The 23307-nt window shown below is 39.8% G+C and overlaps 1 protein-coding gene across 1 annotated transcript in view; it reads left to right on the forward strand.

The window, feature by feature from the left end:
- kpna3 (karyopherin alpha 3 (importin alpha 4)) overlaps nucleotides 1-23307 on the forward strand; it is a 36443-nt gene that overhangs the window by 5915 nt on the left and 7221 nt on the right. Inside the window, exons 2-10 of the mRNA XM_007251329.4 lie at nucleotides 3168-3212; nucleotides 13627-13716; nucleotides 14277-14306; nucleotides 14539-14591; nucleotides 16011-16106; nucleotides 18451-18536; nucleotides 18669-18755; nucleotides 20007-20176; nucleotides 22369-22413. Coding sequence (XP_007251391.1) covers nucleotides 3168-3212; nucleotides 13627-13716; nucleotides 14277-14306; nucleotides 14539-14591; nucleotides 16011-16106; nucleotides 18451-18536; nucleotides 18669-18755; nucleotides 20007-20176; nucleotides 22369-22413 — 702 coding nt within the window. The remainder of the gene's footprint in view (nucleotides 1-3167; nucleotides 3213-13626; nucleotides 13717-14276; nucleotides 14307-14538; nucleotides 14592-16010; nucleotides 16107-18450; nucleotides 18537-18668; nucleotides 18756-20006; nucleotides 20177-22368; nucleotides 22414-23307) is intronic.

The following is a 23307-nucleotide window of genomic DNA, read 5'->3' on the forward strand; positions in this document are numbered from 1 at the left end:
ATAGTCATGACTGTGAGCTGCCCGGCTAATTTCTCAATATTCCAAATGCCAAGTGGAATTCAATCAGCAGTGCCGATATTGACATTTGTGTAACATATTCCTAGTCTCCCTTTCTCGACCCCAATCTGTCTCTGTGGCCTTTGAGTTGCTCAAGTCCATGGTGGGGCTCCACTGCTGTAACATGAACTAAGATGCCCAGTCATAAGACCAAACACGATCTCTCACCTCGACCCCCGTTGCCCCCACATGAGGAATCTCTGCGTGTTTGGCCGTGGGTATATTTCCAGCGAGAAGACGACCACCCCCCTCCACAAATCCCTGTTGAGTTTAGTTTTCAGCCATGTCTGTCTAAATGTTTCCAAAAATCAAAAAGGAGAGTAGGTCCTTACATATAGACCACCAATCTTTAGGGTTTTTAACATTTGTGAGCCACATATGTAAGTCAACACTTCTTTTCCTATTAGAGCTAACTGATGACTGTAGAAACCATTGAGAGTGCAATGTCTCTAATAAATCAAGCCACCACCATTCTAGAGCATCTGCTGGCTGGTTGCAGTAAGATATGTAACTGTCCCCATTCCCCATCTGTTTTAATGACATGTAATTCCAACAGTTAGTTTCCCTTTGTAGTGCCCAATTAAATAGGATTTATTTGTTCTCCATTCAGACTTTTAGGAGGAGTTTTTGTTTTTCATTCATTATCATCTGCAATTACACAGATAAAAGAAAAAATTGTCTGCTGCCCAAAAGTACTATATTTACTGAACTCAATTTTGATTACTAAAATATAACAAAATATGCCTACATTGTTACGGGGACAATACCATCAAATTCTGGGTTCTTTTCAAACTGAAAGAGATACAAGGTTTAGTTTGTTTACGAACTAAGTGAACATTGCACTCAGTCATACAGGAAATGTAGCACGAAATGGAAATGTAGCATGGTTGCTAACATTCTGTTCACCACAGAATGCACTGAACTCTGTCTTACTTAAACACTTCCAACGTTTAGACAAGAGTGATTGAGCGCTTAGATGGACAAAGCGCAGACCTGAGCGTTTTTTTCTGTGGTGTTGGGTTCTGTAGCTTACTTGCTAAGCTAGCCTCTAGTACAGATACACATAGTATCAGGCAGGTTAGTACAGCTGTTAATAAAAAATAGTGTCTGAGGGAGTAAGCTCTTAGTTAATGCTAACAAGCTAAAGGCTAACAGGCTAACTTCTAAAACGGCTAAGCTCTAACAGGCTAACCACTAGCGCAACTTCACATCACAGACAGTGCTTCGGCTAAATGAGGCTCAAGTCACACACATCATTAATTATTTTTGTAGAAAGTAACTGCAGCATTAACAGTGTATTCTCCACTCTTATAGTTACAATATATCATCCTGAATTGCGGTAGGTGGCGCAAATAGATCTCAAATTATGTCGCCCATTACACCACAAACAAATTTTTAGATAATTAATGATATTCTTAGTTGAATTAGTTGAATCAGTGTTTGCGCTATTTTCTACAGTATGTTTTCAGTCTCTTCTTTGCATGATCCTGCCTGCGTTGTTTGTTTTGCAAAAATCTTCTGGATCTACCTGTATTAATATTGGCACATTTTTACATAGAAACAAATCATATGCAGGATATTTTGCTAGTATTTGTGTTTTTGGCTGGTGATTTTGCCTGCTTTTGCATATTGATATATTGATAACTTCTTTTAGCAGTTTGAGGGGTTAAACTGGGTTGTATTAGGTTCTGTTCCTCTTAGTACCAAACAGAACTGATTGACGGCACTGTCAGTTGATTGAAATTGTAAATAATTTTATAATAAAATACATGAACTTCACTTTTACAGTTGAAACTGTTACACTTACAATTTTTTTAAATACTTACTGTTTTTGATGCGCTGTATACTCAATGAAGGTGGACTGAGACACACTTTTGCATGGGACTATGATTAACAAATTAATAGGCCAATCTGGCTCTGGTCTCTGGCCTCTATTGCCTCTAGAGTCTGGTTACAGATTTGGCCGTAATTTCTATAGAACGAGAGAGAATAGAACTGACACCCATGCTTACAGACAGTCATCAGATCTGACTAACTGATTTGGGAATAGAGTTGTCATGGGCTTGCTTCTCCTGTCACTTGTCAAAGACATGACAGTCCACGCTACATCAACACTTCAGAAAGCGCTGTTTGATGAAGTAATGACACACTAAGCTTGTCCCTTCTGTCAGGTTGTGGTGCTGTCGATTGTATGGAGCGGTTCTGACTGAATCTGCTCAGCATGTGGTTAGTTAAATGGACCCCTCTCTGCACTGCTGAGTGACAGCTGGGGGTTTCTCCCATCACCATGGCTACCATGGCTGCTTGCCTCTTTGTTCTGTGGAGTGGCCAGACCTGAGGCTGCTGATCGCCTCTTCATTGTGGATGCACATTACACCTCATTTATTATTAGGCAGTTTCGTCTTAGGCTGGGCTGCCCTCATAAAACACAATCAGATCAGAGGCAGCAGTGCAGATTTGGAATTGAGATTTGAGGTTTCACATTAAAGCAGCAAAACTTGAATTATGACCAGCTAGGGGTCAGCTTATTTGTCTGGCATCATAACTGGTTACGTTATTTATTCCTTTATAACGTGATAAAACAATATACCCTTATTGACAAAAACAGCAAAAGCAAGAAGGGATTGCACATACTTTAGAACATTTGCTTTGTATGGGTGAGCATTATCCTGATGAAAAATGTTATGAGATGCATCACATGTGATCAAAGGGTGTTCTGCATATATCGCAGACTTTCTAATGTTCCTCAAATCACTACTAGGGGTGGCTGACTGTTATATGCAAGAACACACCAGATTATTACAGGTATTCTGATCAAGTCATTGATCTCTCTTCAAGAGTTGCACTACTCAAAAGTTGCCTCTAAAAAGAAGGAGCTTTAACAGAAACGTTTTATGCCCTCTTCTGGCAAGTTCCAGGGTGTTCTGTAAACATTTACTGATCTGCCCAAAACATAACTGCACATCAAGTTGTTTTTTAGTGAGTGAAAAATGTATTTATTTGATTATTTTTTTTTAGATGCCACTATTGTCTGGTTTCAGATTTCTGCATTTTCCAAGTCACACAATTGTTATTTACCTTTTCCCCATCTTTCTCTTTTTCTCTTTCAGACTATGCGAAGACATCGTAACGAAGTAACAGTTGAACTAAGAAAGGTAAGTGAGAGATGTTTGTTTAGCTTCCTCATCAAGTGCTTTGTGTGTCTTTGAATGACTAGCATTAAGGGGTTTCATGTAGGACTGGATTTTGAGGATGCTGCTGTACTGAAATCAGTATTAAGACAAAAGATCAACAACCCATGAAAGCTGAAGAACGACCTTCGTAAAGCTGGGTAAAGAAACCTTGGGAAGAACCAACACTCACAAAGGTGGATCCATCCTCCTATGGAATACAAAGGATGTAAACAGATTATCAGAGTGTGGCTAAACGACTCCAGCAGATTGGTGTGTAGTATAACAGCTTGATTGATTGAAGAAAGCCAGGAGGTAGCATAGACACAACCTCATTATTAACCATTGTTTTTACTTAGTTACCATGAATGAGCCAATATGTCGGCATATTCTAACACAAAACGTATGGTGGCAGACCTACTCTCAAGTTCTTAACGTCCTCAGCGTCCTCATGTGCTGGTATCAAAGTTTTGTTGTATTTGCTCACCATCACTCTGTAAAGCGTCTTTAGATGGCAGTAACAGAGAGGCCCATTTAAACTGCGTATACACAATATGTGAAGTCCCATTAGCGCTATTGGTTTAATCGATTCGTTTCATTAAACATACTCACATTAACATTAGGAGCACGTAGAATATAGTGGCTATATCTGATCGTAAGTCTCTTAAATTGATCAGAGAGCTTGCGATGTAGTGCAGCAGCGGCTGGACGGAGGTGTGTGTGTGTGTGTACGCATGCGGGTGGAACAGAGGAAAGGCCACAGAGGAACCTTTAATCTGAGCTCAGTATGGTTTTCTCTGAGCTCTGATACGCTGTGAAGCAAATGCAGTGTAAAATGAAACCATGTGTGTAGCTCTCTGTAATGTCTGGGTACTTGTAATCTAGTTCTCCAAGGAGTTTCAAACACTTCCCAACTTACAATAGACTCTCAACAGAAAAGTATAGCCTGTTTGAGTCTCTTAGGATGCTTTTCTGTAGGCTTAAAGTGGAGTTTACTGATATTTGCTGTTAAAGCTGAAAGTATTAGAGACAACTGCCATGTTGTAAGGTATTGATGTATTGAAACCAAAGGAATATACCAGAAGATGGATAAGGATATGTTTAAAGTTTATATGTGTCTGGTGTTTTTGAGTTTACGATTGCTTAGTCTTACTTTACTAAACATGATTTTGTGCCATGCTATTTACACACCAAATTTGAAGATTTATGCTGGGTAAAAATGTTTAAATGGTAGCGGCTATGCTGACTAGGGTTTTATAGAAGAGGAGAGCAGTGTATGAAAGCTAGTGTAGATTCATACTGGATAACAGTTTTAATAAGTAGTGGAGATTCATACTGGATAGCAATATTTAATAAGTAGTGGAGATTCATACTGGATAACAGTATTTAATAAGTAGTGGAGATTCCTACTGGCTAGAAATGTATGAATGCTTGTGGTGATTCATTCTAGCTAAATGTTTTGAAAGCTTCTGGAGATTTATGCTGGGTAAAACCATTGAGAATTATTGGAGGATTATCCAAGCAAACAGTGAATTAAAGTAAAATATATCTTGTTAAGCAGTGTGCAAGACGTACGCCCGATTCCATTTCAAATGTGTACACCTACCCCTTGTTTTTAAGTGTAACCCTTCACCTTGGAAGAGAGTTACAAGAGGAAGGGGTGAAGTCCTTCCTCTTAAGATTTGGGACAGCCCTTCAAGAGCCTGTAGGGCTGTTGTGATAGCAGTAAATTAATCTTGGCAAAGGAAATTATCTAATTTCAAGGCAACATTTTTTTTTCCTCTCATAAGAAATCATTGATTTTAATCTGTCTTAATTAGAATTTTTAAATTATTATAAGTATTTTTAAGTGACCAGGCAAGTTATTTCAATGCTTGTGTCCACATATAATCCCAAAAATCAGTGATTGTTTGCATGATTTAAATTTTACCTTACTCATTTTGACATGATTATTTATTTTAACAAATCCTAAAAAAACTAGCTTAGCCAACTGGCAAATTTCTTTGCTCAATCTCAAATACACATACAGCTCTGGAAACAATTAAGAGACCACTTCAGTTTCTGAGTTAGTTTCTCTGATTTTGCTGTTTATAGGTAAAATGAACTTTGTTGTTTTATTCTAACTACGGGCAACATTTCTCCCAAGTTACAAATAAAAATATTGTCATTTAGAGCATTTATTTGCAGAAAATGGGAAATTGCTGAAATAACAAAAAATATACAGAGCTTTCAGATTCAAATAATGCAAAGAAAAGAAGTTCATATTCATAAAGTTTTAAGAGTTCAGAAATCAATATTTGGTGTAATAATCCTGGTTTTTAATCACAGTTTTCATGCACCTTGGCATGTTCTCCTCCACCAGTCTTACACACTGCCTTTGGGTAACTTCATTCCACTCCTGGTGAAAAAAATCAAGCAGTTCAGCTTGTTTTGATAGCTTGTGATCATCCATCTTCAATTTGGTAAAATCAAATGAAATTATAATTTTTTAAAGTGGAATCTTATTTTTTTTCCCAGAGCTGTACATTAACTAGTTTTGGCCTATTGATTTTTTGCAGTGTAGCTGCTGTAGTTCAATTTAGGGCATCGTATGTCTTCAAAAAGGGGGCAGATGGTACAGCAATTAATTGTTCTTTTCCTATGTGAAAGAGAGCTAAAATTAGCTTTTATTTAATTTTTACATTCCAATATAAATGAAGTAGACTCTGCTTCCTGTGAAGTAATATAAAAAGTAATATAAATGCATTCTAGCTAAAATGTATGAAAGCTTGTAGAAATACTGGAAAACAATGTATGAAAGGCATTTTTGATTGATACTATCAAGTCAAGTCAAGTCAAGTCAAGTAGTTTTATTGTCAATACTGCATATGTACAGGACATACAGAGAGTTGAAATTACGTTACTCTCCTTCCCAATTTTACAGCAAGTACAGATAATAGATATAATAAAGGAGAATGGGAGACACTATGTGTACAATACAGCAGGGACACAAATAGACATACATGAGACAAAAACAAGGTGCAGTGGTGTGGGGGAGGAATAGATATATAAATATAAGTAAATAAGTAAAAAATAGATATATAATTATAATATAAAAGAGTGGGAGACACTATATGTTCAATACAGCAAGACACAATAAACATACGTAAGACAATAGTGCAATATTGATGGTGATTGAGATGGAATGACAGTAAAAATAGTAAATAACAGTAGTGCAAATACGGTATATGGTATATAGCTTAAGGCTGGTAAAGTGAATGGGTGCGTAAGTCCTTAAAGTTCACAGTTTAATTAAGTGGAATTAAAGTGTGTATAGACAGTGCAAGTATATCAGTAGTGCAGGTGTTGTGTAGTGCAAGTCCGTTTGGAAGGGACCAGTACTTTGTGCATTGTAGTGCAGAGTTTCAGTACTTTATTAGTGGGGGGGGTTCAGGATGCTGAGTGAGTGTGTGCTGGGGGCAGGATTGGGATGGGGGGTAGAGCAGGAAGAGAGTTCAGCATCCTCACAGCCTGATGGATGGGGCTGTCTCGCAGTCTGCTGGTCCTCGCCCCGAGACTCCGCAGTCTCCTCCCTGATGGCAGCAGGCTGAAGAAGCTGTGTAGTGGGTGAGAGGGATCTCCTGCCAGACGGAGGGCTTTCCGTGTGAGGCGGGAGCTGTACAAGTCCTGAAGGGAGGGGAGAGAGGTGCCAACAATCTTCTCAGCTGCTCTCACGATGCGCTGGAGGGTCCTGCGGCAGGATGCTGTGCAGGCCCCGTACCACACGGTGAAACAGCTGGTCAGTATAATCTCGATGGCCCCTCTGTAGAAGGTGGTCATGATGGGGGTGGGGGCTCCAGCTCTTCTCAGCTTGCGGAGAAAGTAGAGACGCTGATTTGCCTTCCTGGCCAGTGACGCTGAGTTGGTGCTCCAGGAGAGGTCCTCTGTGACGTGCACACCCAGGAACTTGGTGCTGCTCACCCTCTCCACAGCAGTTCCGTTGATGAACAGAGGGGTGTGCAGTGTGTGAGTTCTCCTGAAGTCCACAACAATCTCCTTGGTCTTCTCTGTGTTCAGAGACAGATTGTTGTGTTTGCACCAGGAGGCCAGGCGGCTCACCTCGCTCCTGTAGTGTGACTCATCGTTGTTGCTGATGAGACCCACCACCGTCGTGTCATCCGCAAACTTGACGAAGAGGTTGGAGGTGTGTGCTGGTGTGCAATTGTGGGTCAGCAGAGTGAACAGGAGGGGGCTCAGCACACATCCTTGGGGAGCCCCTGTGTTCAGTGTGGTGATGCTGGATGTGCTGCTGCCAACCCGCACTGCCTGTGGTCTTCCAGTCAGGAAGTCTAACAGCCAGTTGCACAGTGAAGTGCTCAGCCCCAGACTGTCCAGTTTGTGTATGAGCTGTTGGGGGACGATTGTGTTGAATGCTGAGCTGAAGTCAACAAACAGCATTCTGACGTAGGTGTTCTTCTTGTCTAGGTGTGTGAGGGCTGAGTGGAGAACAGTGGAGATGGCATCATCGGTCGAGCGATTTGACCGATAAGCAAACTGGTAGGGGTCCAGGGAGGGGGGGAGCAAAGACTTGATGTGATGCATGACTAGTCGTTCGAAGCACTTCATGGGGATGGGGGTGAGTGCAACTGGACGATAGTCATTGAAACAGGATGGTGATGCCTTCTTTGGGACAGGGATGATGGTGGTGGCTTTGAAGCATGTGGGAACCACCGCCTGACTCAGAGAGGTGTTATAAATGTCAGTATAAACCTCTGCGAGTTCCCAGGCACAGTCTCTCAGCACATGGCCAGGAATGTTGTCAGGCCCAGGAGCTTTCCGAGCATTGATCCTGCTGAATGCTCTCCTCACACTGTCTGGGGACAGCGTCAGCACCTGGTCACCAGGAGGAAGGATGGATTTCTGGGCGGGTGTGTTGTTGAGTGGCTCGAACCTTGCGAAGAACCCATTCAGGTCGTTCAGCAGAGATGTGTCGCTGTCGCAGGTCTGTGGATGTGGCATTAGCATAATGGTGAGGTGATCAGAGGCTCCCAGGTGGGGGAGGGGGGAGGCTCGGTAGGCTCCTCTGTGTGTAGTAAAGACCTGGTCCAATATGTTGTTTCCCCTGGTTGGAAAGTCTGTGTTTAAAAAGTCCAGAAAACACACTCTTTGGGTCTGCATGGTTGAAATCTCCAGCCAGAATGAGAAAAGCATCTGGGTGCGCTGTCTGCTGTTCACTGATGTACTGGTACAGTTCATTCAGTGCTTCACTCCTCACGCTGTTGTTGGAGGTCGGAGGGATGTAAACAGCAGCGATCAGCACGGCGGAGAAATCTCTCGGTAGATAGAACGGACGGCATTTGATAATCATCAGTTCCACTACCGGTGAGCAGTGTTTACAGACCACAACAACGTTCCGACACCAAGCATCGCTGATGTAAACACAGAGCCTGTCGCCGCGGCTCTTACCTCCGTCAGCTAGCGCGCGGTCCGCCCGATAGCATGTTAGCCGCTCCAGCTGAACGGCGTGGTCCGGGACGCTGTTGTTGAGCCAGGTTTCGGTGAAAACATAAACACAACAGTCTCTCACTGTCTTCTGAGTTGACTGAAGTAAGCGGATGTAATCCAGTTTATTGTACAGAGAGCGTGCATTGGCCAAAAGCATGGTGGGGATAGCTGGCTTGTGTGGGCTAGCCGCTAGCCTCGCTCGGATACCCCCGCGCTTACCCCGTTTCTGCCTTCTCGCCTGCCGCCTGTGGCGCTTCCATTGTGGGCGAGCTGCAGCGGTGGGGGTCGGTGGGGGTGCGGGTGTCCGGAGCACGCCGCAGACTAGCAGTTCTTCTCGGAGTCCGCGGTTTAACTCCAAAAGTGAGTTTCTGCCGACTCCAAGCAGAAACTCACGGCTGTAGGTGCGTTTCAGGACGTGAACGCACGACAAAGACGTACAAAAACACTGCGACTTACGAGACAAAAAACACGAAAACGCTGTTTCCTCGGGGGGGAGAGAAGCCGCAGCGTGTGCACGCGCCGCCATCTTGGATCAAAGCTGATTTGGAGCTGGTGAGGAATAATTGTAGGTTATCTGTGTTTAAAATTAAATGACGTCACCCGGAGGTTGTGAGGCAGGATGAGCAGGAAGAGAGGGTGTGACATAAATAAAGCATAAGACTCTGTATATAACCCCCCTGCCCCATCCCCCCTTGCCAGCTGGTTCTTATCCTCAATCTCACTTTGTTTTACGTCACGCCCCCCTTTCCCACGTCTGCCTGCCCACTGTGTGATGATGCAGTTTAGGAGGACTGATTTTAGTCAATTTACACTGCCAACAATGCTGACCTTGGACCCCTGTCCCTTGTGGTGGCCCAGCTACTGGCAGCCATTCCAGCCTTGTGTCATGTGCCTCTCATTCTGGAGCGCATGATGGTCAAGCCAGTGCCAGAGAGAACTGGCGTGAGAACGAGACTAGAGAAGCAGAGGGATGGAGTTGTTGTACTGAGAGAAGAATAATTGAGAATGGGCCTCAGTGTCTGAAGCTTTAACTGCATTGCTTTAACAATAGATGGACAACATGGGCATGTTTTTGTTATTGTGATGGATTATATAACAGCATGTGGCAGTATGCTTTTCTCATAGCACTGTGGATGTCGCCAGTACTACTTTAGTGCTGATAAACTGCCTGATTTAGCTATAAATGGAGTTGGTTAATTGTTAAACTATTACTTTTTTTTTTTCAAGGTTTTCATTTTCAGTGTGCAATTTTCAATTGTTTTGTCAAAAAAAAAAACATGATACAAAACTCACCCTCCATAAACACATTTTTTAGTCTCAAAACTAGTGTAGTTTTAGTCATAAATTTACTCCAGCATTGCTATTCTAATCATAAATGTACCTTAGCACTGCAATTCTTCTAACGAAATTTGTGGAAATTTTACTCACACGTTTACCTCAGTGCTGCTATTCTAATAACTGATTTTCCACCCACACATTTACTTCAACAGAGCCTTTCTAATAACAAATTCATCCCAGCAGTGCCATTCTAATCCTTAACTGCCGTCAGTAGTTGAATTCTTATCAGAAATCTACCTTAGCTGTGCTAATGTAATTACAAAGGTACCTTAGCAGTGCTATTCTAATCGCAACCGTACCTTAGCAGTGGCAAGTCGCATATAGCCAGCCTTTTGGTAAACAAACAAATGCTAAGACTAACTTCGCTCCGCTAATGTACAATACTAACCCTGTTCTTTTTAGCTGGATAACAGCCAGTTTGTTTAGAGGTAGCTGGTAAACATCTATCACAATTGGTATATTATGTGGAAAGCTGTTTCACTTCATTTTTAGTAGAAATTAATTTCAGTGAACTTAAACTTGCCATTTTCATTAAAAGAAGGGGCACGCTGTTATATGATGGTATAGTTTAATTGGCGCAGATTGACATTGCTATTGGCGCACAAGTATCTAATAAATTTAATTATATTTCTGTGTCGATCATAATACGTTGATATTTTTGATGAGAAAATTTCTTGTGTGGTGTATGATTTATAGAAATTAAATAGTGTGGAACTGCTAGCACCAGCTGTAAAAGTCCTTGGAAATGCAACCGAAAAAGGCTGCTAATTCAGCAGTAAAAACGCTAAAAACATTTTGAATGTGATTAAATGCAGTCAACAATGTTTGCTGTTTGCCGTGTGGATAGCAGCTTTTGTTATCTCTGGTGTGTTGCTACTGACTGTATGGACTGAAAAATGCACTCTTGAGAGGGTGATCCAGTTAGCAAAGTTGAAAGTCTTTATTCTCTTTTCTCTACAAGACGTTTTAGAGTTTGACATTCTACAAAAATAAGAATTGGCAAAAAACACAAACACAAACACCAGACTAAAAATAAAACATTTCTGTTCCCTGTTCTAGAATCTTTTTTTTTCTTCAATTTCCTGTGTTCTATTCTTTTTCCGCTGTTGATGAACATTTTTCCCATTCTAGAGTTTTTTTTTCCATTCAGGTTCTAGAGTGTTCTTTCACTATTCTAGGAAATATTCCACACACTCAATGTTCTAGAGCGTTCTTTCCCATTCCCACTGTTCTAGAATATCTTTCTCTCACTTAAAATGGTCTAGAATGTTCTTTCCCATTCCCACTGTTGTAGTATATCTTCCTCTCACTTAAAATGGTCTAGAATGTTCTTTCCTTTTGCTGCTGTTCTTGGATATCTTCCTCTCATTAAAAGGCTCTAGAATGTTCTTTTCCATTCCCACTCTTGTAGAATGTTCTTTTCTTTTACAGCTAGTTTAGAATCTTATTTCGTATTTATATTCTTTCTACAGTTTTTTCCAACGTTTATTTACAATTTTACCTTTTTTTCCCCATTTCAGCTGTTCTAGAATGTCTTTCCATCCCTTCATTTTTAAATTGTTCCTATTTATAATTTTACAGTATGCCATTTGCAAGGCTCTAGAATGTTCTGCTTTTTCCACTGTTGTAGAACATTTTCCCCCAATTCCTGCGGTTCTAGAATATCTTCTTCTCACTTAAAATGTTCTAGAGCTTTCTTTCCCATTCCTACTTTTTAGAATTGTATTTTCTGTTCATAATCTTTGTACGTTTTTTGTATGGCATTTGCACTATTCATTCCTACTGTTCTTAAATGTTCTTTACCATTTCTTCAGTTTTTAAAGCTCTTTCATATACACTCTTTTCTTCTGTTTTCTTTTCTTATTCTGACTGTTTAGCCCTGTTCCCTCTTTTATGCTGGATCATTTCATTGATCAGTTTCTTGAAATGTTCTGAAGCTACTGTTCTGCAGTACCCTCTTGTTGTGTGTGTGTGTGTGTGTGTATGTGTGTGTGTGTGTGTGTGTGTGTATGTGTGTATGTGTGTGTGGGGTTGGTGGGCTCGTCGGGTCTTAAGTGCTCTGGTTACATTGCCTTTGCTCACGTTTACTCTGCTCCCAGACCGGGCCTCTCTATACCTTAGGCACTGTTGCTATTAGAGAGTTGGCTTGGGCTGGCAGTATTTGGGTCAGCCCCACACTTCCCCTCCCTTTTTTTTTGTCATCATAGAGGCCCCTGGCTGGCTGGCCCCCAGGAGGAAGCTCTGTGACAAGGGTTTCCCTGAAACCCCCCACCCTGCGTGGTCACCGGTAGTTGGCCTACAACCAGGAGGAGCACCTCTGTTAGGCCATTGGGATGTCTGTCCATCTGCCCTGGTGTGAAGCAGGTGCGGGGTGTCATCAGAGCACGGCATCACCGGGACGACCTGTACCACGCATGGGCTCCCCATCAGTTAGGACAAAAGAGATGCTTGCATGCGTGGTTTGATTCATTAAACTCATTTGCTGCATGAGCAGCAGTGCTGTGACACCACAGCATGCAGAGCAGATCCAGTCCAGCAGCTGTCATTGACAATAGACTAATCAGTGTTGGAGCGCCTTTTGACAGGGAGCAGGAGTGGTCACTGTGGCGTTACTGGTGCTGTTGGACTGTCCAAAGAGATGATGGTGATGATGAAAGGTCATGTTTTATTATAGTTTGTGTTTCAGGACCATCACAAGCTCATGTTGCCACTAAATCTAAACAAATCTGTTCAAGACAAATTCTTGAACTTTTAAAATGGTGACACATCACATTCGTAGCTAGACTGATTCATTATGTACCGGTTGTCAAATGTTTATTTGTCGAATATTAAAATGACTTTAAATGCAAGTCCCTGCTAGAGGTTATAATAAATCACCTAGCTAAGTTGGGCAACCTTAGCTGAAGCTCAGTGCTTACTTGTGTTCAGGAAATAAATTGGCCAGCTCAGCATCCGTCTTGTAGTGCTTCTGGGCTCTAAGCTCTCTCCATCTATCAAACACGTTGCCAAAATTATTTGGAGTTTGATTATTTAGAAGCATGTCAGGGCTGCAGCTTGCTGTTTGCCCCTGCTGTTTTGTTCCATACTTGGCAAACCAGAGTGTGGAAATAGAAATAGGGAATGGGCAATGGGTGGGATCAGAAGCTAAATCACAGATTTCCACTCTGTAACAAACATTCTGCCTAAATCTCTGTTGTCAGGAGAGACCAGTGCTTAGCCTCTATTTTAGCATCTTCCCTTAATATCTAATATCTAATACATTTTGGACACTGATTATGAATGCAAGCACTCAACGCCTTAAATGACATAAAATGCCAATCTCCACTAGAGAATATGATGAAAAACCTAGCTGAAGTTACCTAACCTGTGTTTAGGAGAAAATAAGCCAGGTCTGTTAGTCTTGCAGTCCTTCTTTGCTCTAATCTGTCTTCATCTATGAAGTACATTACCAAAATATATTTGTTTTTTACTCTCTCTCTCTTATCCTGTACATTTTAGAAAGATTTTTTTTTACATTTTTAAGTTTTAAACCAGTTTCTTTTATTTCTAAACTGACTCTCTTTTCTTTCCTCTTTAGAATAAAAGAGACGAGCACCTACTGAAAAAACGTAATGTCCCACAAGATGAAAGCCTTGAGGACTCCGACGTAGATGCCGACTTTAAGGGGGTAAGAGTCTCACAACTGTTTTCTCACTCTTTCCATGTTTTTTTTTCTCTTTCTGGCTGTTTTTTCCACTGTGCTACTTAGTTGATTAAAAATCACTTTGCAGTAAATCATGGATTGTACTCTCTCGAAAATGTTGAGTTAACTAACAGCACATTTTCACTATTGTCTATTTGAGTATGTTTAGAATTAGGCTACAGCACAAGAACATAGCCATAGAACGTATGATTTGGGAATAAAGGCGCAATTTAACAAGCCACATTGACTGGTACTGTGCTTCCGTTTGTCCTTTACATAGCCATTAATGTTCAACAATACATCTCCATGTCTTTCTCATAGTTCTTAAAATTTTAACAATATTTATTTGCTAAGACAAATGTGTAACAATTGCACCTAAAACCTAAAAAGAAAACACATTTTCTGAGAGATTATGCTAGTCCATCTTTTCTTTTTTCTTTTTTTCTTTTCCCCTAGTATCAAGTTTTTGGCTAAATGTTTGATAGCCCTATCTTCAAATGAATTAAAATTTCTTTCTTTTCTGCCTTTCTTTCCTCTTCCCTCAGCAAAATGTAACACTAGACGCCATCTTACAGGTAAGACTGTATGTATTGGTGTGTCCCTCATACTTTGAGTTGTAGTGTGTGAGACGGATGACTGTTATGTATGTTTGTTGGCGTGCGTTCGACTGTGAGTGTGTTGGAAGGTAGATTGTGATTATTGAACACTGTGTGGAGACTGCACACGCTTCTCTGAGCAGGCTGACAGTCATCTTTAGTTCACTTCCGTACTTTTGCATCTGTTTCACATTGTCCCTTTCTTTTGCAGAACGCCACGAGTGACAACGCAGTAGTACAGCTCAGTGCGGTGCAAGCAGCCAGGTTAGAGTTAAGCTCCGTTCTTCTTTTAGTGTCCGTCTGCCTGTGTCTGTCTTTGTCTCGGTCTGTCTCTGTCTGGCTGTCTTTGTTTGCAAAATTGTAGCCTTCAGTTTAAAAGTATGTTTTGTCTTTATTTTGACAATCCATTACAAGAAACGGATTAACAGTTATTAACTTTTCTGTAACAAAATGTAAAAAACGTTACTGTAATGATGTATAGGTCCATACATCCTCATCTAACTATTCACTGAATCAATCAAATTCTTACAGCAATGTCTTTTCTGGATATAAATATATCCTTGACTTAAGTTGACAAGTTGGAAAGTTAACTTTTTTATAATGTATTGCCCCAGAATTAACTAATGATAAACAATACTTTCAGTCATTTAAAAAAAAAAAAAAAACATTGTATTCCACTTATATAGTGACAGTAGCATAATAATTAGGCATTTCTCAATGAATGTTAATTATTATAAAACTTCCTTTTAAACCTTGATGGAATTGTAACTTTTTAGTTAGAAATTTTAGTGTCCTTAAAATATAAATAATAAATACATTTAAACCACTGTTTTTTTAACAAATTTAACACTGTTTTTTAACTCAATAAGTAAAAAATAATGGGGTCAAACAGTGAGGTCATTATGTGTATTGACCAATAAGTTAATAATGTAACTATTGTTACAGTCCAAGTTAGACGGTAGATTCACAGTAGGAATATACTATTGTTTGTAAGCAGGTGGCTATTTTTAATTACAGGGTTTGTACGGTCATGAAAAACCTGGGAAAGTCAATTTGAAAAGAGCAATTTCCAGGCCTGGATAAGTTTTATAAAAATAAAAATGCCCAAAAAGTTTCTGAAAGGTCGTGAAAATTTTGTCTATAAATCTTTTGTGTTTCTGTTTATCGATGGAGAAAATCTATTTTGAGCTAACAAATACATCAGCTCAGAGTTAACTCAGTAATTTAGCCCTTCACAATAATGCTCTCAGGATCTGACACACATTTTATTATTGAAGAGTGTGTGTCAACATTTTTATCAGTTTCATTTTTGACCTACTATATTATATCAATTTTAATAATAGTTTTATTTGATTTTTGCTTTTATTGTCCATGCCTGCACTGATGTTAAAAAAAATCGTATGGTCATAAAGAAAATTTGCTTTAAAGGCATTAGAAATGATGAAAAAAATCATGAAATCATTTATTGGTTAAAACGTGTATGAACCCTCTTTAATTAACACGTTAATAAAAAAATGATTATATTTGATAAAATCTTGCGTGCGTATTTATGTGTGGTGTAAATTGTGGCACACTGTTAATTGAGTGTTCAGTGCCTTTATATGTGGAATGAACTGAATTGTGTATTGTGCCTGCAGGCTCTTAACTGCGTGTCTCCCCCCCCCCAACCCCCCCTCTGTGCAGAAAGCTACTCTCCAGTGACAGAAATCCCCCCATCGACGACTTGATAAAGTCCGGGATCCTCCCCATCCTAGTCAAATGCCTGGAGAGGGACGACAAGTGAGTCATCCCTCTGCACCACACCAACACAGCCGGCAGGATAGAGACAAAGGGAGGGAGAGTATGAGAACAGAGACTGATTTGGGAGCATGCCTATATTATGTAAATAAATGATGACGGGAGCCAATGAGAAAATTCCATTTTGTGTAATGTACATTTTTTTGTGTGCCTCAGTTGTTTAATTTAAGGTAATATTTACTGAAAATATGTGCTCAAAAAATCTAGTTTTTGCTGTCTAGTATATGACATGCTTCTTGTGCTGCTTCAGCCTGCATTCTGATTGGCTGATTGTGCTGACACACAGTACGCCAAACCTACTGGCTGCGATTAGTCCAACAACCTTTTCCAGCCTAGGTAGGCCCTTGCAAGGCTGTGTACCCACAGGAACATTATCAGCTAGCGGGAGTTGATAAAGCTAGCAATCTAGCTGTATAATTTTAGTGATATTAGCACTGAACACAATTGGCTCAGATTGCTTTTAGGATTTAAAAGGTTGTGCTCGAGTGTATCCAGGGCTTTAGTTGTGTGTGCTGCTTTTCTTAAAGAGGGGGAATTACAGGCTGTCGCACCAGCAGGCATGAAGAGTAAGGAGAGGAGGGTGGCAAGGGGAGTTGAGAAGTGTGGGAAGGGTGAAGTAGGGGGGGGCAGACTGGGTGAGTGGGACCGGGCACTGGAGATTACAGGAAGAGAGGTCGAGTACGGGTGCAGCAGAGAGAGAGAGAGAGAAACAGAATGTGATGGACTGATGTAGGGGAGGGGGCTGTGAGAGAGTGCGATGTGGGATGGCATGGATGGATGGATGGATGGATGGATGGATGGATGAATGAATGAATGAATGAATGGTTAGTTAGAGAGAAAGAAATTGGAGCATGAGGGAGATAGCTTATTCTGCTGTGTGCTGTCGGCCTTTTTTCTTCCTCTCCCCTCCCCCATATTTCTCTCTCTCTTCTGTCTCTCTCTCTTTCTGTGTGAGCAAGGCTTATTTAACCTGAACATTTCAGGCCTACCGCTCCTACTGCCCTATACAGTGGGCATACACCCAGTAATTATACCTAGGCCTTTGCCATTTTCAAAGGTGCAAGGCTGTGTAGGTTGACCAGTGTTCCAGCAGAGATTTTCTTTTTTGCTTTGGCTGGTTTAGACCAGGGGCCAAGTATGGTTACATTTTAAATCTCTTTAAGAATGATCATAAGCTATAACTAAAAAAGGATGCACCGAATAATTGATATCCACAATTATTCAGAAACAAACAATGACTTGTTCATTTCAATCGTATTATAGTGTTTCCTCTAACATTAGGGTTTTTGGAGCAGTGGTGAAAAGCCCACACTCCTCCTATTCTATAATTTGTTTGTTTACCTAAAGACTGGCGACCTTCCTTTGTGTAAAATTCACTCACTTTTAGCTTGAGTATCATAGCAGAGGTACAGTAATGATTAGAATAGCCCTGCTCAGGTAGAGTTTTGACTCAAATTAAACTGCTGATGTATATTTATGTACAGAATAGCACTGCTGAGGTAGGTTTATGATTAGAATAGCCCTGCTGAGGTAGATTTAGGATTAAAGTAGCGCTGCTGATTCGTATATGTGACATTGAACTACTGATGTAAAATAATGATTTAGAATGGCACTGCTGAGGTAAATTTATGATTAGAAAAACACTGCCGATTCCTATATGTGACATTGAACTATGGAGGTAAGTGTATGATTAGAATCTTCTAGTTAGATTTGTGACTAAACTTTAAATACTGATTAATTATTATAATAGCACTGCTGATTCATACATGTGACATTGAACTACTGATTTAAATGCATAATTAAAATAGCACTGCTGAGGTAGGTATATGATGTAGAATAGCACTGCTGAGATAGGTATATGATTTAGAATAGCACTGCTGAGGTAGATTTATGATTAGAATGGCACTGCTGAGGTAAATTTGTGACTACATTTAAATTACTATTTATTTATTTTTGTATTTATTGCTGTGGCGTCCAGGGAGCAGTAAGGGGTAAAGGCCCTTAGGGCCCAGCAATGGCAGCTTCAATTGCATTGTCTTTTGCAGTATGCTATGTGATCGCCATGTATTAGAGTCTTTTAGTAAAGTTAAGATGATTGGAAGAGAGAACGGAAAGTAGTGACAAACAATATATTTGTAATTGTGTTGTAGTGGTTATTGATCCTGGAAAACTCCCAACTCGGGACATTCTTTTATTGGTTTTGTCTCTGTAGGGAGTCTGGACTTTTACTGACCTTTTGACCTCTCTGTCTCTTCATTTCTTCCACCCACAATCCCCCCTCACCCCCTTTTTTTGTACATCTTCATTTTTCTCTCTCTCTCCATAGTCCCTCGTTGCAGTTTGAGGCTGCCTGGGCATTGACTAACATAGCATCAGGGACCTCAGCTCAGACGCAGGCCGTGGTCAAATCCAGTAAGTACCAATCTCTTTAAACAGCTGAACTGAGTCGATGTCTGCCTCTGTCTCTCTCTCTCTCTCTCTCTCTCTCTCTGTTTTAGAGTCAGCTGACCTTATTTGCCCCTCTCTTACCCCTTATATGTGTAGATGCTGTTCCCTTGTTTTTGCGGCTGCTCCATTCCCCTCACCAGAATGTGTGTGAGCAGGCCGTGTGGGCACTGGGCAACATCATTGGTAAGTTAACACACACACTGCTTTTTTTTTTTTTTTTTTTTTTCGTTTGTATCTTTGTGTTTATATTGCATAATTTAATTCCAGAGCGTAATCCTTGAATGACGAACAACCTTAATGGAATTGTCAGCTGGCGTAATGGTGTGGTCTATGTTAAGGGCAGTTAGACATGACTAATATTTATTTTAATGTAGATTATGAATTGGGCTTTATGCAATGTACATAATATTTGTAAAGATTATAATATTAGAGTGAAAGAATATGTTTATATGTTGTTTATTGTTTATCTAGGGCTATCGGGCAGCATTAACTAGCTCTAACCACAGCTGGCTAAGCGCTTCTAACCGGGGCTGGCTAGCACTGCTAACCACTGCTAGCGCAATACTACAACTGAAGTGCTCGAATTGACTTTAAAAGAAAATAGTTTTTTTTTTTATTAGAGTTAAAAAGTTAGTGAGACCAGCTGAATTAGAAGGGAAACATGGTGACGCACTTGTTCACTTCAAGTATGCACTCTTACTAGTGTTGTGTAATGCGCCTTATAATGTCGTGTGCCTTGTAGTTAAAAAAAAAATATGGTAAACTATTTATTAAAATCATCACTAGAATATTGCAAAACCTAATGTGATTTCTTTAATATATTTTCTTATTATTGTATTGTCTTACACTCCACTAGAATATTGTGAAAAAATGTGAAGTTCTAAACCAGTTAAGCTTATCAACAGCAAATTCATCATTTGATTGCGTTTTCGAGAAGTAGGAAATAGAAGTTACATGTTGTTATCCACTAAATACTTAAGTCTTTTGAGTATAAACACAAATAAATTAATACATAAATAAATAAAAAGTGTAGGACATGTTCCATTGGAGTTGTACCAGGCACCCCCAACTGGGAGAAGACCCAGAGGAAGACTCAGGACCCATTGAGGGCATAATAATCTCCCAGTTGGCCTGCGACTTTCTGGGGTTCTCTCACAAGGAGTTTGTCAAAGTGGCTAGGGGCCGGGATGCTGCTGCAACCCTGAACTGGATTGAATAGATATGTTGATGACAATGCTGCTGCTGATAATGAATTCTTGTAGTATTTTGCTATGGTCTATAAATACTGAGACATTAGATATTATATGGTAGATTTATAGGCTATATGTTTGTTTTTTTATCTTTACTAGACATTTAGATTTTAAGTTGAATTACAGTGGCTTTTGTTGAGCCTTTTATGTCATTGTTTGATCTATGTGGGTTTTTTCTTTACAGGTGATGGGCCACAGTGTCGAGATTACGTCATCTCGTTGGGTGTGGTCAAACCCCTTTTGTCATTCATTAATCCCTCCATCCCCATCACCTTCCTGAGGAACGTCACCTGGGTCATTGTTAATTTGTGCCGGAACAAGGACCCTCCCCCACCTATGGAAACGGTACAGGAGGTAAGAGGTGTCTGTGTGTGTGTTAAAGATTTAAATTGCTGTGTAGTCTAAGACTAGGTTTAATCCTTGTCTGAGAAACTGCCCTGATTTTCCTCAAGCATGCACTTAACTCCATTGATCTCAATTATAACCATGCATTGGTGTACACTAGCATATTACAGTGTACAAAGAAATTATGCTTCATTACATAACTAGCAGATAGTCTGGGACTGCGCTTCAGTGTTATGTAAGATATAGGAGACACTAATCAGAGCTATGAGTTTGTGTATATAGAGCTGTACAATTTCACTCTAAAAGTCTGTAGAGATGTAGCTCATGGTGAGACTTGGCTTGACACATTATCAGTGTGAACAACAGCAGCATGCGGTAGCAGTTTTCACGTCCCAGCATTTTTTTTTTTTTTACGTGAAGTGGGTGTTTCAAATACATAGATTGTAATTTTACATCATCTTCCATTATGAATGAACCAGAATCATACGCTGTAGCATAAGCCAAACAAGCATTGAAATGTAGTTGCATTGTGTCAAAAAGTCAAAAACTCACGACAAACTGCTCAGGACCTCAACTACACACTGAAATGGCTTAATGTATTTAATGTAAATCATCTTTTTATTAATTTACTATTTTTAACTGTTTTTACATTTTACATTTCAATTTAACACCTTAAGCCATTTAAACCCTCATAGTCATTCAAACCCTTACAGCCATTTAAACCCTTATACCCATTATATAACTAGCATAAATATTATATTTTACAGTATATTTAGGGCATGTTATCACATGCAATTAATCTGGATTTTTTTTTTTTTCAAGCAAATAATCGCATGATAAAATTGACAGAACCTGGTGACACATTAGCAGTTTTATTAAGCAGATATAACCGCTTCGCTTACTGTCAAGATAATGGTAGATTATATTTTATTTATGCTAAAGTTTGTTCTCTTTTTCTCTTTATCACACACTCTTTTGGTCTCACATACACACACACACAAACAACTGATGGCACGTTTCCTCTTTTCAAGCTGTTATTTGTGGAAGATGGAGCTACACTAGTGTTTAGTTTATCCATTAAAACTCTCAGTTAAGCACATTGCAATATTCCAGTTTAAAAAAGCATCAAAACTACTCTGATCATTATTACTGTCCTCCTCCCAAAAATACAGTTAAGCATCAGCATCTAAATATTTGTAATCATGATTTAATCCATGATTAATCACAAAATATTGTTGTGATTTAATACAATTATATTTTTTAAGGGATTGGCACAAATAGGTCAAATCTGAGCGTTTCTAAAACTGATTTTTGTTCATGTTTAAATACCCATTATCAAAAGCTTAGTCTTAACTTAGAAAAAGGGTGATTAATCACAATTACTCACACTTTTTCTAAGATAAGACTAAGCTTTTGTCACAGAAATTAAATACATAAGCAATGCAGGAGATCCCATATAGTTTCACAGTTTAGTGCAGTGTTCATTAGCTTTTATGGGATGTGGCAAAAATCATGGGACACAATATTAAATGCACTTACCACATAACACCTATTTACTCCCAAATCTTTAGTATGAGGTGTGATGTACTGCTGTTTTAAATTCCATTGTACAACTCTTCACATTGAGTGTATTTTTATCTGTGTCATGGTTTTTCCTATCCTCGCCCTTAACTGAGGTAAAATCACTGTACCTCATGCCCTCTCATGGCTTACTGCTCTATTTTAAGCCCCTGTATGTGTTTACACTTCATTCCCTTGTATGACACGACCACAACTCCAGTGAAATCCCTGCATAACCCGCTGTTTAAAGATAATGTGTTCCTGGAGAAATCTCATTTCATCCCAGCTGCTCCTGACTGCTCCTCTCGTCTCTGTGCTCCAGTAAACAACTCTGACCTGCCTGAAAGAAATATAATCCTTACACCGTGTTTCAGTCTTTAATATGTACTTTATCCTCCTCTATCGCTGTGATCAACCGATACACCTTTGATATGAAAGGAGCCTTATTGAACCACCTGCTGCCGAGAAGTCATTAGACAACAAGTGTGTGTGTGTTTTGTGTGAGTTTGTCTGTCTGGAATGCACAAAAAGCAACTGCACCTACAAAGACTGGCCTGATGAATACATTAGTCTGACTCTGAGCAATAGCGTCTGTGTGATCTGATTATAAAAATTCTTCTTTTTCTCCCTGTCTCTTATAGATTCTTCCTGCACTATGTGTACTCATATACCACACAGACATAAATGTAAGTAGACCAGTCCCTTCACAGTAAAGTACAAAAATATTGCACCAAGAAGTTGTTGAACTCAGTTGTTGAAACAGTAAATGTGTGTAAATATAAGTGACTACAATATTACAATTAAAGGATAAATGAATTGGGGGAAAACTGTACAATTGAAATGAGACTCTGGTTTCGTGTTTGGGTACTTGAAGTGCAGAGTACTAGAAAATGCGAGTGTTTCCTGGGAATATTTTCTATGGTCCATTTTCATACACAAGGCGCTCCGGATTATAAGGTGCATTACTTTTAAAGTCAAATGAGTGCTGTATGTTAATTTACACAGATTTTTCTCCTGAAAACTGTTTATTTAATGATATTTAATGTTGCTCCAGCAATGCTAGCCTGTGTAACGAACAGGCTACAGGCCTATAATACTCACCTCTGAACAGCAAAAGAGCCTGCATGGTTAGCGGATAATGCTAATGCTGCTCCAGTAATGCTAGCTGGGGTTAGGAGCAGGCTACAGGCCAATAATACTCACCTTTGAACTGCTAAAGAGCTAGAGCTTAACACAGTTAGCAGCTAATGCTAATACTGCTCCAGTCTCATGTCTTGGTGCTGGAGAACTAAACTGAAACTCCTGTATAACGCTGTACTTCAGCAGAGTGGCTTTACTGCTCCTTACAACCTGACTGGTAAAATACATACATAAGGCGAACTGATGATCTTTTGTTTTAATTAAAGGATTTTAAGTGCACCTTATAGTGAGGAAAAAATACGTTATATATATTTGCAGCCTTATAGCAGACTAGGTGTATATTATTCATTAACTTGCAAGCTATAGTGCCTGCACCACCTTTAGTTTTATAATCCCTCTTTTTTTGTCTCTCCCTCTATCATTTGCTCCATCTTTCTCTC

Source organism: Astyanax mexicanus, chromosome 21 (genome assembly GCF_023375975.1).
Source record: "Astyanax mexicanus isolate ESR-SI-001 chromosome 21, AstMex3_surface, whole genome shotgun sequence".
NCBI lineage: Eukaryota > Metazoa > Chordata > Actinopteri > Characiformes > Acestrorhamphidae > Astyanax > Astyanax mexicanus.